Consider the following 17242-nt stretch of genomic DNA (forward strand, 5'->3'; position numbering starts at 1 on the left):
AAGACTTCCTGAGGACTGTAAGAAAAATCTGTGGGTTCATAAGTGGAGGAAAAGAAACAACTATGAAATGTAGGACCAGCTGAGAACTCACCGTGAGGAAGGGATGAAGTGTGATAGGCTTGTTCCTGGCCCAAAATATTACTATCCTTCTATAAACTGCTGGAATGCTTTTTTCACTTTACTGTGGAACATTGCCATTTCTGCGAATGGGTTCCAAGGCATGCCCTTGTAAAAATGCAGCTGCAGCCCTGCGTGGTAACTGCATGAGGCAGGTATGGATGCGTTCCAGATGTGGGGAAGATGATCACAGTCATTCATTCTTTCTGGGAAAGAGTATGAACCGACTGCTTTCTCCTTAAACATCACAAGATATCAGCTCTACTAAGAAAACTGATTGGTAAGAGTAGAAAGGTGGGCAATTTGGGAATATGAAGAACCCCAGGAGGTGGGGCAGGCTAAGAGGAAGCCTCCGAGTCAGGAGAGGAGGCCAGCAAACATCACAGGTTTAATGGACCCAAGGGCATTAGGGGATAGAGAGGGTTGCAAAAATTGAAGCAAGAAAGACCTTGTTCTTAGGAAAGGAGGTGGAAATTTACACTTTCCTTCCTTCAAACTGTTCACACTACCCTGTTGCCAAGATCCAAAACTCAGGCAGGTACCTTGAGTATTAAAGGTCAGCTATGTTAGGGTTTAGCCTTCCTCAGAAGGCTTGGTCTGGTAACCCATGGTAGCATGATATTGTTTCTGTGGGAAATGTGTTTCAAAGTGTAAGCCAGTTGTTTGGAACATGATAGAGAATCTCTTCATAAGATTACTCACTTCTGGGCAATTCTTTATGTGCATTCTCAGTTTTAGAATGTAATCAATGTGCTTTGAATCTCCAAAATATATTCTGTGGTATATAGAAAACAAATGAACCTTTTATAAGGAATTTTAAAATGCCCAACATTTGTGTTACCGAGATGAAACTTTTGTACTGTACATTCATATACAGCAATACTCCCTACTGACATTTATTACTTAAATGATACTAGTTGCTGTAGAATAAATGTCTCTGTTTCATACATATAGCAAATCCAATAATCTATCACTTCGATAAACCATTCCATTAGTAGGGAATAACTACAAATATTCTATACGCAAGTACTTTATATCATTCTGGAAATACAATCAAGAGGCAATGCTTTAGGGCTACACATTAAGGCTACCTTGGTTATTTAAAATGTGTATAAGCAACAAGGGCACTTTTGCAAAAGGTAGTATAAATTAAACAGTATCTCCATCTTAGGAAAAGAAAAGCTATTACAAGCCAACTACACATCCAAAATGGTATCTTACAACCTCATGCTATTATTCTAATGCAGGACAGATTATTGCTCACAACTGAACATTTCAGAACACAAAGAAATTTTCATATTTTTGTTACCTTTTAAGCAAGGTGACATCAGAATAAAACTTTTAAAATTAAGCTTTTCTTTTCTGTTAAAGTAAAATTTATTACAATACAGTAAGTGCAAGTGTTATTAAAAATGCTGGTTAAAATTATAAAGTGTCTATATAATTTTTCTAATATAAATATTGGAAATAACAACTTTAACAGTTCTATACGTACATAGTACATTGAAAACATAAAATCATGCACAAGGCTAAAATATCACTTTGCATATTATCCTTTTAGATATCACTCTTGTCTTCTCCTGATCCCAGCATCATTCCAGAATATGAAGGGGTTACAAACTTCAAGGTTTCAGTGTTTTGAATGTATGTCTGTTATCACACATTAACAATGCTTTAAAATCATTCCTTATATTCTAATCACGTGGTTCTAGTTCCCATATTTCCCTTTCTCAATAGGCCTTGGACAAAAAGTTGAGCTAGAAAACCTGTGATTACAGGACCCAGCATGACATGAATTCTCAATGATTCATTTAAAAGTGGCATAAAGTGTTTCACATATATATATATATATTTTAAAAGTCCTATAGGACATGAAAGACAAGTACATCACATGTAAATAAAATTAAGCAGCTCACCCTCTGCTTGCTTACTTGGCTCCACGTCTCTATAGAAATGAGAAGCCGAGCCATGAAGAAGACAGGGCAAATCAGAACTGCTGGGAGTGTGTGTGTTTGGGGGCGCTGGTGAAGGTGGGTGGGCAGCAGCCCAGGGAAGGAACTGGGGAGAAATGTCAGATTATGACGGGAAATTAAATGGCATTACTTATCCATTCTTCCCCATCCTGCTAAAGCAGAGGCCGGTTCCAGCCCAGCCTCCCTCCCCTGCCTCCCAGTGGGGGATCTGTCCCCCCAGCACTGTGAAGGCAGCCACTGCCTTTCAGACAATGTGAAGCCATAACTGTTCCCTACTGAGAACACTTCACAAATGTGAGGAACAGCCTATAAAGTATAGGTTTGGACATTTCACAAATTCCAAGGACAGTCTGAAGTAGGCCTCAACACGAGGGGCAGGGGAAACAGTTTTAACAAGCAGCTAACGCCCAGAGAGGCTAAGGGGTTCAGTCAAGGAGAAGGCAATGCTTCTTCCTTCATGACAGCGCTTCTCAGACTTTAATGTGCCTGCGATTCACTTGGGGTCTCATCAAAATGTATTAGGTTGAGGATGGGGCCCCAGACGCTGCATTTGTAATAAGCTCCTATGTACCACGCTTCGAGATGCTGATGCTCTTGGTCTATGGACCACACTTGGAGAAGCAAGAGTCCACAACATAAAGAGGGAGCCGCCTCTGTCTCTCTGGGCCACAGGTATATCTTGGAAGTCCTGGGCAGAGCTGAGACAGCCCCAGCGCTATGTGCCCACTCAAGCACATCCCCGGGCCAAAGGTGGAGATGCAGCACACTGAGTGAGCAACTGTCTACAAGACCGAGTTAACATATTTTCTGAGAGCACCATGACTATATGAAAAGCTAAACAAATAACATTATGCAACTTGAGTAAATGGAGAGGTCTACTGGCTGGGAATAAAACTAACCTTTTCCCCATGTAGTCCTCCTTAAAGTGAACATGATTACAAAGGTATAAAGAAACAGTATATTAAATTTCATGGTAAAAGGCCACATGTGCACACATATACATACAGTATGAATTCTAAGAAATTAAATGCATTTTTATCAGAATACAGCACGTGCTACCACTGCTCCCAGCTAAAATCATCTCCTCTTCCAAATACAAGGAAAAAACCTTGAATTGTAAGGAAAATCACTGCATTGCCTGCCAGCACCAGGCCACAGGCTCCCCACTTGATCTGAAACACAAAAAAAGAGGATTAAATCTTTACTTTCTTTATACTGTACTCTTTGCAAATCTGTTATTTTCTGCTTTAGAAACATCCAATGAAATATTACATAAAACTGCTAAAAGGCTTAATAATAATCTAATACACAGGAGAGAGTGAACTGTTCAGTAATTAGTCTAATTACTTCGTGATGCTTATTAATTAAGTCTGGTATCATCCTTAACGTTTTCCCCATTAGACATATTTCTCTACTTGTTTTCAGTGGACAATGACTGCCTTAAGTAAAATACATGAAGCAAGATTACAAAGGGTCCAATTACAATATTGGGTACTGAAAGTTCTGTATGTATTGCCTTCTTTCATGAAAATAGGAATTGGAGAGTTACGGATTGATTTGTTTCTTTTCTAGGCAAGAAAAGGTTTTAAATAATACTCTGCATGCAAATAAAAAGAGCTTTCCAGCAGGGCAGATAGTTTTCCAGAGGCACAGTTGGGGATGAGAGTACCCTCTAGTGGGCATTTTTTGTTTTAATTTAACAAATAGAAAACATCAATGAAAGTTTCCTCATGAAACGTGATGCAGTATTTGAAAGGTAAAAATAGAAATCTTTAGGGCAAAATTTAAGAAGTACTAGTCTAAGGCACAAGAAGAATAAGATCATGAAAATACGACATCTAAAACCTTCCATGCGGACTCCCCTGATGGCGCAGTGGTTAAGAATCTGCCTGCCAACGCAGGGACGGGTTCGATCCCTGGTCCAGGAAGATACCATATGCCGCGGAGCAACTGAGCCTGCACACCGCAACTACTGAAGCCCATGCGCCGCAACTACTGAGCCCGTGTGCTGCAACTACTGAAGCCCGCGCTCCTAGAGCCCGTGCTCCGCAACAAGAGAAGCCACTGCAATGAGAAGCCCACGCACTGCAATGAAGAGTGGCCCCCGCTCGTCGCAACTAGAGAAAAGCCCACGCGCAGCAACGAAGACCCAACACAGCCAAAAATAAATTTTAAAAAACCAAAAAACAAAAAACTTCCACGCTTCTGTTATCTAGACAGAGTTCAAACTGGCCTGGCATTCCAGACCCTTCCCAGCCAGGCTTCCCCGGCCTTTCTGTCCTCAATCTCAACCACTCCCTTTTTGCTCCATCATATTGCACTGCTCTTTATTCCACGTACTGCACTTTTGCACTTGGGTGCCATTCCATACAATAGCCTTCCCTACTTTACTCAAAACATTATTTATCCTTAGAGGCCACATCAAGTGCCAGTTGTAATTTCTCTCTTCTCGGTGCTCCTATGGCATTCTGATCATGTTTTAATGACCACACTTGGTATATTTATAGTACACTTGCCCATCAGGCTAGTTTCTGTGCTCTTTGAGAACAGAGACAGTATCTGGTTCTTATTCCTAGTGTCCTACAAATAGCATATGCTCCAAAGATGTTTACTGTATGAATAAATAACACTTGTGCAGATCTGATATTCAATGCCCCAAGTAAGAGTTTCATGAAGTTGAAACAGTATGTCATTGCGGGAAATAAAAGCAAATAGTATGAAAGACAGTGAATGTCAAAGAACTGAATAAATTATACCCATAATGTGTATTTCAGAGACAAAAAGAAAAATTTTATATTGGCTATCGATGAAATAAAGTGCATATTTTATGTCAAGACAAGAAAAAATTAAACATAAAATTTTTCTCTGCCTGTTTGGGCCTCCTCCCTCCCCTTCAGTGTGTACTGTGCATCTGCATTAACCAGACTTCCTTCGGAGATAACTTTCCTTTTTAATCTCATAAAGGGTCACAAGTGCTTAGGAGATAACCTTCCTTCTTAATCCTGTAAGGGGCCACGATTACCCATGACCCACTACTTAACTTCATACATGCCAATCTGGATTGCGTAAACTGTCAATAGTATGTCATCTGACATATAACCATTTGTCTCTAAAACTTATGTAACTGTGATTTGATCTCTAACATGTGGAACAGTCGTCTTCCGGGTTATGATCCTCAGGTCGGCTCAAATAAAATTTTCCATTTCTTTTTTAGGTCGATGATTGATTAATTTTTTTCTTCAACAATATGAAGATGTCATCTTATTCACTGTATCTTCTAGTAGCTGTATAGTTGTCCCTCAGTATATGCCTATTGTGTTGAGGATTGTGTCTATGATCCTATTTGCAGGAGAAGAATTTGATATGTTGTGATTTATAATAAGAATTTGGTCTTTGTCCCCATTTCTTGCACAGAGCTTCTAAAACCCTTGGAATTTCCTAAGTGATGAGAGTGGTAAAGGTGACTTTTTTTATGTGAATGAGGTAACTTTGGAAAGCCCCTAAGGATAGAAGCCGGTTGCAGGAGGAGACAACCATGTGACTAGACAGTTAGAACTTTCAGTTCCTTCCCCCAACCTCCAGGGAGAGGGGGCTAGGGGGCTGGAGGTTGACTCGATCTCCAGTGGCCAATGGTTTGATCCATCATGCCTGTGTAACGAAGCCTTCATAAAAACTCAAAAGGATGGGATTTGGAGAACTTCCAGGTTGATGATTTGCTGCTTTGGGGAAAGTGGTACCCTCAGAGAGGTCATGGGAGCTCCATGGTCTTTCCCCACACCTTGCCCTATGCATCTCTACCATCTGGCTGCTCCTCAGTTATATCCTTTTACAACAAACTGGGAATCCAGTGAGTAAATGGGTTCCCTGAGTTCTAACAAATTAATCGAACCCAAGGAGGGGGCCATGGGAACCCCTGATTTATAGCCAGTCAGTCAGAAGCACAGGTAACAAGCTGGACCTGTGACTGGCATCTGAAGAGGGAGGCAGTCTTGCGGGACTGAGCCCTGAACCAGTGGAATCTGCTGCTATCTCCAGGCAGACAGAGTCAGAATTGAGCACACCTGTAGGACACCCAGCTGCTGTGGAAGAATTGCTCCTCAGTGGTGTGGGGAACACCGCCCCCAACCCACACACACACACACACACACACACACACACACACACACATACACACATTGGAATTAGGTGATCAGGACCCCTTTTGATGTTGACTTTGGAACTAGAAGAGTATTGCTATAGTAGTCTCTGGATGGCCCTATAATAAAAGGTAAGGATTTCAGAACAAGTCTAGAAAATAGCTTACAGTAGAAAAAGCAAGAAATCACTTGGTCTGGCTAAAAGTTGTAAGAGAAACAAAGAAAGCATTCTGCAAACATGGGCAAGATACTGACAGGTAGCTCTAAATTGGGGGAATAGAGAAACTAAAAATATGCCTGGCCTTGAGGATTAAGTCGAAGCAGGGGAAATGAAATTTGTGGTTCCAGACGCAGGCCTGTGGAGTAAACTCAGCAATAATTGGGCAAAACAATAGACAACAGAACTTACCACGGCCACACGAGCAAGAATAACAGGAAATCCAAAGGCAGAAACAACAATTCCGGTAGTGAAAAAATAAGCCAGTTCCCGACAGGCACTACTTGTTGCATCGGAGTCATATGTTGCTCGTTTGGCAATGAAATAGGGGATGGGAGAGATGGCATGGAATATCAGGACAAACAAGGGCCAGTAAACACTGTTGGTTGCACCCAGAAGAAACCCAAAAGGAAAAGTTACAGTTACATCATAATTAAAGATATATTACTGTTTCAAAGTTAATATTACTTTAAATGTCTAGGTCAATGATTATTTTCATTTGTCACTATTAATACATGAGATGATTTCTACCAGGAACAGCTAAGAAGTAGCGATCGTTAAAAATTACTAGCCCATTAATCTGCAGATAACTTATATTGTGTTAAGAAACAACTACACAATGTAAAATCTAGACTCTTTATTGTTTTCTGTATTATTGAGCTGTAATTTCTTTAGGGACAGAATCTTAACTTAGTCATCTTTGCTTTCCCTATAGAACATAGCACAGTGCCTTGCACATGCTAATTCAATAGAGATCTTTGGAGTGCATGCAGGTGGAAACTTTCACTTGCTTGGAATAAAACCCAGATTCCTTGCCCTGGCCTACAAAGCCTCACATGATTTGGCCAATTTCTTCCATTCATTCTGTGCCATCTTCCCTTCGTTCGCTCAATCTGTAGCCACACCAGCCTTTCTGTTCCTTAAACACTCCCTCTGCCTGAATGCCCTCCCCTGCCTCATCAAGCCTGATAAGCTTATTTATCCACCAAGTCTCAGCTTAAAGACAACCTCTTCTATGCAGCCCTCCCTGACCCTCCCAGGGAAACTCAGATTTACTTTCTCAAAGCTCTCACTGTACCTTGTACACATCTCTACTAGAGCTGTCAGCTTACTGACTGGACTGTTTTCCTGTCTCTCACTCGTAACGAGAACTGTAAGCTCCTTGAGGACAGGACTGTGTCTCTTCATTCTTGTATCACCAGCTGGTCCAGAGGAGGTTTTCAATAAATGCTCATTAAATGAATACATCAATTTTAAGAAGAGCTTTTGTCTGCACAAATGCAAGTGACCCAGGAAGGGACTGGGTTCATAATTTGGACTTCATTAACTCGTCGGTTAGAGCTTGGTGCTAAACTGACCAAACTCCCTCATACCCATACTAACAGTGACACAAAGACACCAAAAAAATAGTTCTTTTGGAAATGATAACTTACCCATAATCCTCTAAGGCACATCCCAGCATAAGAAAAGTCAGCCCAATAGCCCCACTGAAGGATAATGCCACAAGAGCTGTGAAAAATAAAACCAAGAGTTATAGGTCCCAGTGGTTGTCAGGGAGTGGGGGCGGGGGGGAGAGGAATGGGGAGGGACTCTTTTGGGGTTGATGAAAGGTCCTGGAATTAGAAAGTAGTAATGGTTGCACAACCTCGTGAATATACTAAAACCCACAGAATTTTACACTTTAAAAAGGTTAATTTTATGACATGTGAATTATATCTCGATTTTAAATGTTTTAATAAAAAAAAAAGAATGCAGTGATTTACTTATTTCATTGGTTGATGTTACATTTGACTAGCAAATGACCACCTATGTGCATCATTTTTAAATCATCAGGTGGCGAAAGAGCTCAAGCCTTTCCAGTACTCAACCCCAATCTAACGTATGAATTCCCTCTATATTTGTCCCAAGAGCCAGCCAGCCAGTCGATACAACTCCACTGAAGGGAAACTCACTACCACCTGAGGCAGTTCATTTCATTCTGATAGTTTTTAAATGCTGAAAACACTTTTTCCTTACATTGAACCCCAAACTGCCTCCTAGCAATATACACCCTTTGATCATTGTGTCCCCCAAACCACAGTGCTTCAAGTATTTGAAGATTGGTGCTTCCCAATTAGTGTCCCCTGAATATTTATTCCCTGCATCTGTTACACTAATCTTTGAGGAGGCAAGAACATGCTTGTTTTGTCCACTGCTGAGTGGGAGACGGAATTTGAGTTGTTAAAAAATCTTGAGCTCTGAGTCACCAACATGGGTTCAAAGCTTAACTCTGTCACTGACTGGTTGTGTGACCTTGGGTAGAAGGTGAACCTCTTTTCACCTTCGGAAAAATCCGATTTTTCACCTGTAAAATGCGAATAATGGTGCCACCTTATTAGGGAGTTTATGGGAATCAAATGAGATAATCTATGTAAAGTGCTTGGATGTGCTTTGATAAAGGTAGCAATCAAAAGCACAGGACACTGAATTATCCAAATATTCCTCTGAAAAAAACCGTAATACTCAAAATTAGTCACTGACTAAACTAATTAACATTTTGTTTGCTTCCTTCTACTTTAAAGGCAATTTGGGGAGACTTTTATAGGAAGATACCAAGGTGATTTTAAAACATCTGGGAGTATACAGATGTTAGGGGACAAGGAAGCACTGTCAGTTTTATGTATTTTTCCATTTAGCACATGTCACTTTTGGAAAAAAAAAAATGTACAAAAGTAACTTGCCCCGTATTGTTTCATTACAGATGATCTTTTCCTCACTGGCTTTGTTCTCTGCCTGTGCCTGATCACCTGCACTACTCTCTCCTCCGGGAGACCATGCAAAGCTAGGAATCATAGATCTCTTCCTTCTGTTCTGGGACACCAGTCACTCAAAGGTCACAACTATATCGCCAGCTGATGCTCTTTACCCCCCTTTTTCTTTTTCAGGAATTGCATCCTCGGCCATCTCTTAAACTTGGAGCTAACCAGGAATAGAATTTCATCTCTCTTGTCACTTCACACTCTTGCTGGGACATTGCATTCAACCCAAAGCTCCCTGGTACCACAAGGACCCAGCTACATCTGATGCTGCAGCCCAGAGTAGGTCCTAGGAGCTCGGCCTGCACCTCCAAATCCAATCTGGACTTCTGTGGGTAGCCAACAAGGACCTCAACTTCAACATGTGTAAAACTGAAACATCCCCACCTTCTCCTCCCAAACACACACTTCTTCCCTTTGAAGGTTCTATCTTCAAAGACCGACACCAACCCTACACTCCGTTTTCTAGAAAATCAGTAAGTCAAGGTGACTCAGTCTCCCAGACCTCACTCAAACACACTGCTAAAGACTGAGTGATTGGGCTTCCCTGGTGGTGCAGTAGTTAAGAATCCATCTGCCAATGCAGGGGACATGAGTTCGAGCCCTGGGCCAGGAAGATCCCACATGCCACGGAACAACTAAGCCCGTGCGCCACAACTACTGAGCCTGCACTCTAGAGCCCGCGAGCCACAACTACTGAAGCCCGCGGGCCTAGAGCCGGTGCTCTGCAACAAGAGAAGCCACTGCAATGAGAAGCCCGCACACCGTAACAAAGAGTAGCCCCCTCTCACCGCAACTAGAGAAAGCCCATGCACAGCAACAAAGACCCAACTCAGCCAAAAATAAATAAATAAATAAAATTTTTTTAAAAAGTGACTGAGTGATTGTGTCCCTCCCCCCAAATTCATACATTAAATCCTAAAGTCCAATGAGATGGTGTTAGGAGGTGATTAGGTCTTGAAGGTGGAGCCCTCGTGAATGGGATTAGTACCCTTATAAAAGGGACTCCATAGAGCTTCCTTTCCCCTTCTGCCATGTGAGGACACAGCAAAAAGATGGCTGTCTAGGAACCAGGAAGCAAGTCTTCACCAGACAACAAATCTGCTGGCACCTTGATCTTGGAGATTCCAGCCTCTAGAACTAAGAAATAAATGTTGTTTAAGCCACCCAGCTTATGGTATTTTTGTCCTAGCAGTCCTAAAGGACTAAGACAACCACCTCTTCTCTTGTGCCCTCAGCTACTGTCCCCGTGTAGACCCTTATCATCTCATGCCTGTCTTCATCTCATGACTCTGCCAATCCATCCTCCACACAGCAGACAATGATGTCTCAAATACAGAAAGTTGGTGTCACCCCTTCACAGTTGCTTTCACAGCCTATGCGTTGTTCTAGCACTGGAGACACACCTCTGCCATTGTTCTAGCACTGGAGGTGCACCTCTGCCCCGCGTCACATGTTCTCTCCACTTGGAATAAACTCTGCCCTCACTCCATCCTTTGCCAGGTGAAGCCTTACTGATCTTTTTAGATTCAGATCAAGAATTGCCTCTTTTGCGAAAGTGGTCCCCTTCCTCCCTGGAGCAGGGTTCAGTAATCCCATCTGTATTAATTTCCTAGAGCTGCTATTAATAATGTACCACAAACTGGGTGGCTTAGAAGAACAGAAATTTATTCTCTGACAGTTCTAGGGGCTTGACACCTGCTCCCTCTGAAGGCTCTAAAGGAAGATTCCTTCCTTGCCTCTTCCTAACTCCTGGTAGTTGCCTGCAATCTTTGGTCCTCCCTGGCTTGCAGTTGCATCGTTCCAATTTCTGCCTCTGTCTTCATATGGTGTTCTTCCTCTATGTCTCTATGTCCAAATTTCCCTTTTCTTATAAGGACACTGGTCCTTGGGTTAGAGTCCAACTAATCCAAAATCATCCTAACTTGGTTACATCTGCAAAGACCCTATTTCCAAATAAGGTCAAATTCACAGATACTGGGGAGTTAGAACTTGAACATATTTGTTTAGGGGACACATTCAACCTACAACGCCATCTTTGTGCTCCCATTGTATCTGGGCACACCTTAGACATTTAAACAGTAACAATTATTTCCAGCTCTGTCAAACAACAATAACTTCTCATTTATCTTTTTATTCCAAGCCTCAGGCATACAGTAGTCCCTCTTTAAAAGTTGAATAATCTGCAAAAAGCTTCCTTTCCTTAGTCCTTTTCCATTTCATAGCCTATCTTCCTTGTTACTATATCACAATTTCTAACACATTCACACATAAACATTATTATGTGATAGTTTCCGGGCATGACTAAACACAGTGTAGTGCTGATACTTGTCATCTGCTTTCTGCATTGGCTTCAAATGGATCTATTTCACAATGGACACTGTCCAAGTAAATCATGTTTACTAAATTAATGCCGAATATAAAAGTCAGCCAGAAATAATTTTAAAATGCGTCTGCTACTAACAGTTTCACACTCAGCTAAGTTCCATAGTGAACACACACATGTGTACAAAGACACCCATACGCATGTTTACAGCACATGTTGATTAACTGGAGAGGGAAGATCTTTGGGTACAAATATCAAGGATAGGAACTCCCACGTGGAAAGAGTTATGCTACTCTATTCAAAAGATTAGAAATCTAACGGTGTCCTACCAAACCAACAGGAAGCCTTCCAATAACCTCTCCTACAACTGCCATTCCCCATTCCTCTGAAGGCAAATAGATGAGGGAACTGGTGTTCTTGGTACCCCTTTTTAAATCAACTGCCCCATTCAGAAACACGTACTGCACAAAGACCTACTGTATAGCACAGGGAACTATATTTAATATTTTGTAATAACCTATAAGGGAAGAGAATCTGAAGAATATATAATATACATATATATATATATCTGAATAGCTGTGCTGTAGACCTGAAACTAACACGATATTGTAAATCAACTACCCTTGAATTTTAAAAAAAGTCCTGCACAAACACTACCTTCTTGTCTGTCCATAAATGAATAAACGCTGATGAAAGCAGCGATAAAATTCCACCTAATCTACTCTCCACAATTAAGACAAATACAGCATTTCAGGGCGCTTTCCGCTGACACCCGCCTGCAGCCAACTCTGCCCAATTGGAAGAATCATCGGGAACAACAGATTTAAGTGCCCCAATGCCGAGACAATGGCTCCTCTAGAAGAAACGGGAAACTCAGCGAAGCGGCAGGAAAAGGGAGGAGAGGCATTAGGGTGGACATGTCAGGAAGTGAAAGCCCAGTTTAAAACTCGGCAGAGGAGGGGGTGGGGGGACGCTCCCAGGAACTGGGAAGGAACCGGGGAGGTGATGCCCCCCGGGGCTAGCCGGAGTCTCCCAGGGAGGGACTGCTCCCGGCGAGGGCTCCGCCTGCAGCGACCCGGACACTCCGGGCGAAAGCGTGAAGGCTAGTATCCTTGCAGAAAAAGGGGTGAGGTTCCCCAAAACACGTCTCCACCCGTACCCCAAGGGGCGAAGGGAGCAGGCGAGCTGCTTCCCACCGGGAAAGGAGGGAAGGGTGGCAGGTCTGGGGGAGGCCGTTCCCCACCCACGCGCTGAAGGCGCAGCTCCAGGCTCAGCCCTGAGCCGAGGCGGCGATCCCACGGCAGGACCAGCGAGCCGGGGACCTCGGATGTACCTTTAACGCCCGCCATGTCTCCCGAGCTGGGGCCGCGGCTGCTTCCGGCTTCTTGCCACGGCCCCTGCCCCCGCCCAGGCCCGGTCCACAGCCGTACCTAGGGTGCCGAGCCCGCCCCGCCACGCAGAGCTCCGCCCCTGCCGAGCCAGATCTCCCCCGTCCCCGCCACTCAGAATCCCGCCCCTGCCGGTTCCGATAGATCATCCCCACGGCTCAGCCACTCTGAGCCCCGCCCCTGCTGGTCTCCACCCCCGCCACTCAGAACCCGCCCCTGCCGGTCTCGATCGACAGTCCCCCAGGCCCAGCCACTCAGAGCCTCGCCCCTGAGGGTCCCGATCTCCACCTCCCACCCCCCCGGCCCAGTCACTCAGAGCCCCGCCCCTGCCGGTCCCCGCCCCCGCTACGCAGAGCCCCACCCCTGCCCGTCCCATTCTCCTCCCTGCCCGGCCACCCAGAGCCCCGCCCCTGCCGGTCCGAGCCCGCCCCTGCCACTCAGAACCCGCCCTGCCCCGCAGAACCCCGCCCCTATCCCGATCACGCTGATAGGCTTGCCACGCAAACCCGCTCTTTCTCCGTAGCCGCGACTTTGCTCCACTAGCTCTCCTGCTAGGTCCTAAGCATCTGCCTAATCCCAGAACTGGCCCCACGCTCCTCTCTTCCATCTGTGGCTGGGACCCTGGCTCCGCCGAACCGCTAGGTACGCGGGCCCAGACGCTCCCCCGCAGCCCACTCGGGACGCGTCCAGCACGGCGCGGAAGGAATCTCTGCGTGAGGGTGGAGAAGATGGAGAGGGGACTCGGAAAATTACAGTCGGTAGAGGAGGAAGGAATACGCTCTTACTCTGGCATTACATTCTCGAACCCTAGCGTGCGTTTGTGTGCCTGTCTGCGTTTACGTAGCTGTGGCTATGGTGGAGGTAGGGATGGGGACACCAGAGAAGAGGCCCCGAAGATCCTGTGGTTTGTCTGGCCTTGCCTTGCTTCATACAAACTTGAGCACTTTTCGAACACTAGCGTTTTCTTCGTTACACCCTGGTTTATCTATAGAGACAAAAACCAATAAGCTGTTTTTGAGTCTGAGGCTTTCATGAACCTTTAGATAAATAGCTATTATTTTTATCCTTGGGGCCTCAAGGTCTGTAGGTAACCAAGGCCAATTTAGACTTCACAGGGCCATTTCGTACTTTTCTCACAGGAACGGAGAGTTGTCTTGGTGGATACAATCTGCAAGAGACGTTAAATACCATCTGGTCCAAGCGCTTCATTTTACCTTTACGGAAAGAGGCTCAGAAGGGCTAGGACTTGCCTGCTTCACACAGCTCTTTGGAGAAGGTTGGATTATGGGCCACTTGTCTCTTATTCTAGCTGAGAAGCCCTCCACCTTATGGTGCTGCTCCTCTTCTATTGCTTCTTCTTAATTTTCAACAGGACTGAAAGATAAAGGGGTTCGTGGGAATCCAGGTTCCCCTGACTGTATAAGTACAAAGTCTCACCACCGCCGCCTTTCAGGATCCCTGCTCGGTTCCCTTCCCTTTTTCAAAACTGTACACTGAGCGTATTATTGTCTCAACACAACGTTTAATTACTTGTGAGTTTATTTTTCTAGCTCCTCCCATTTCTCCTCATAGATGGAAAGTACACTTATTAAAAACTGTGTTGCTCTGATGGTTGCCAGAGGAGAGGGGCGTGTGAAGTAGGCAAAACAGGTGAAGGGGATTAAGAGGTACAAATTTCCAGTTAGAAAATAAGTTAAGTCATGGGGATGTAATATACAGCATAGGGAATATAGTCAATAACACTGTACTCTGTATAGTGACAGATGGTAGCTAGACTTATGGTGATCATTACTATGTTGTACACCTGAAATTAATACAATATTGTAAGTCAATTATACTTCAATTTAAAAAGTTAAAAAAAAAACTTTATCACACACCCATGTATATACCACCAAGACTTAGAAATACAATATTACATATATAGTTGAAGACTCCTGTCATCCCCTCTCAATTCTATTCCACTCCTACCCTCTAAAGAGGTAACTATTCTTAATTTATTTATAATTCCCATACATACTTCTATCCTTTTATAATATAAATGTAAAAAAAAATTGTCTTGCACACGATTACATTTTGTATAGATGGCATCATACATGCTTCTATAATTTGTTTTTTCCCTCAGCACTGTTTTTGAGATATATTGATAGTGATACAGAAAACTCTAGTTAATTCATTTAAGTGCTGTGTAACATTCCATTAAATGACTATACCAGAAAAACAAACAAACAAACAAAACTGTGTTGCTAATCCCTGGCTCACTGCAGAGCTTGCAGATCCAGAATTACACTGCATTCTTTACTTTGTAGCCTGCAATCTATTCAGGGTCATTGAGAACTTCTCTTTCCCTATGTTGAGGTAAAGCACTCAGGGGAAAGTGCCTACCACCCAAACCCTGGAAGCCTGGGTTTTTGCTCCCGTACTGAAGTGCAAAGCTGCACTCATGAGGAAGACTCTCCTTAATTGATGATTTTCCATGGGGTCAAATCTCCCATTTCCCCTTCCATTCCCAATAACCCAGAAGGTGTCTAGAAAACCATATGTAAGGGTTTGCCGAAGACTTCCATGTCAGCCTGAGGCCAGTCCCATGGAAGGGAAATGAGTTTGGAGAAAAGTGACATTACTTCAGAGGCACAGCTTGGTTTGAGTACTGCCTTGGGCTTAGCAGTAAGAAACTGGAAGATAGTGAGAAGCAAAAAGGTAAGGAGTTTGTCCCAGGGTAATGTCTGGAATCAGAAAAATGCAGAGACGTTATTTGTCTCCAACAACTTTTCTGCCCATACCAGCTGTCCTTTCCAGTTTACAAAGCACTTAAAAGAGAAAGCCATCTTGCCAGAGGCTTTAACCATCTCCTGAGAAAATCTGCTTTCCTCTTGCCAAGTGTTCTCTGAAAAACTGTTCATCTACTTACCCATTCTATGTTTCCTCAACAATAAAAGAGGGGCCTTTATAGAGGGGGATTGGTTCGAGATGGCGGAATAGAAGGATGTGCGCTCTCTCCCTCTTGCGAGAGCACCAGAATCACAACTAACTGCTGAACAATTATTGACAGGAAGACACTGGAACTCACCAAAAAAGATACCCCACATCCAAAGACAAAGAGAAGCCACAATGAGACGGTAGGAGGGGCACAATCACAATAAAATCAAGTCCCATAACCGCTGGGTGGGTGACCCACAAACTGGAGAACAATTATACCACAGAAGTCCACCCACTGGAGTGAAGGTTCTGAGCCCCACGTCAGGCTTCTTAACCTGGGGGTCTGGCAACGGGAGGAGGAATTCCAAGAGAATCAGACTTTGAAGGCCAGTGGGATTTGATTGCAGGACTTTGACAGGACTGAGAGAAAAAGAGACTCCACTCTTGGAGGGCACACACAAAGTAGTGTGCGCATCAGGACTCAGGGAAGGAGCAGTGACCCCAGGGGAGACTGAACCAGACCCACCTGCTAGTGTTGGAGGGTCTCCTGCAGAGGTGGGGGGCAGCTGTGGCTCACTGCGGGGACACAGACACTGGCAGCAGAAGTTCTGGGACATACTCCTTGGTGTGAGCCCTCCCGGAGTCCGCCATAAACCCCATCAAAGAGCCGTAGTCTCCAGTGCTGGCTTGCCTCAAGCCAAACAAAGGGAGAGAACTCAGCCCCACCCATCAGCAGACAAGCAGATTAAAATTTTACTGAGCTCTGCCAACCAGACCAACACCCAGCTCTACCCACCACCAGTCCTTCCCATCAGGAAGCTGGCACTAGCCTCTTAGATAGCCTCAGAGGGCAGATAGCAGAAGCAACAACTACAATCCTGCAGCCTATGGAACAAAAACCACATTCACAGAAAGACAGACAAAATGAAAAGGCAGAGGACTATGTACCAGATGAAGGAACAAGATAAAACCCCAGAAAAACAACTAAATGAAGTGGAGTTAGGCAACGTTCCAGAAAAAAGAATTCAGAATAACGATAGTGAAGATGATCCAGGACGTCGGAAAAATAATGGAGGCAAAGATTGAGAAGATGCAAGAAATGTTTAACAATGACCTAGAAGAATTAAAGAACAAACAGAGATGAACAATACAATAATTGAAATGAAAAATACACTAGAAGGAATCAATAGCAGAATAACTGAGGCACAAGAACAGATAAGTGACCTGGAAGACAGAATGGTGGAAATCACTGCTGCAGAACAGAATAAAGAAAAGAAATGAAGACAGCCTAAGAGACCTCTGGGACAATATTAAATGCACTGACATTCACATTATAGGGGTCCCAGAAGGAGAAGAGAGAAAGGACCCAAGAAA

The 17242-nt window shown here is 43.9% G+C and overlaps 1 protein-coding gene across 1 annotated transcript; it reads right to left on the reverse strand.

The window, feature by feature from the left end:
- Window positions 1-1470: 1470 nt before the first annotated feature.
- On the reverse strand, window positions 1471-13009 carry LEPROT (leptin receptor overlapping transcript). The gene is made up of 4 exons (XM_061186479.1): window positions 12898-13009; window positions 7877-7952; window positions 6636-6822; window positions 1471-3262 (listed from the first exon to the last, which is right to left on the reverse strand). The coding sequence occupies exons 1-4, from the start codon at window positions 12911-12913 to the stop codon at window positions 3146-3148; spliced, it is 396 nt and encodes a 131-aa protein (XP_061042462.1). The 5' UTR covers window positions 12914-13009; the 3' UTR covers window positions 1471-3145.
- Between the last annotated feature and the right edge of the window lie 4233 nt (window positions 13010-17242).

Source organism: Eubalaena glacialis, chromosome 3 (genome assembly GCF_028564815.1).
Source record: "Eubalaena glacialis isolate mEubGla1 chromosome 3, mEubGla1.1.hap2.+ XY, whole genome shotgun sequence".
Lineage (NCBI taxonomy): Eukaryota > Metazoa > Chordata > Mammalia > Artiodactyla > Balaenidae > Eubalaena > Eubalaena glacialis.

Excerpts from the sequence above, each read along its gene's own strand:
- LEPROT (XM_061186479.1), bottom strand. Across the intron at positions 6,823-7,876 it reads TGTGCCTTAGAGGATTATGG|TGTTTACTGGCCCTTGTTTG; the intron begins GTAAGTTATCAT and ends TGCAACCAACAG. Across the intron at positions 3,263-6,635 it reads TTCTTGCTCGTGTGGCCGTG|ATCAAGTGGGGAGCCTGTGG; the intron begins GTAAGTTCTGTT and ends TTTGTGTTTCAG.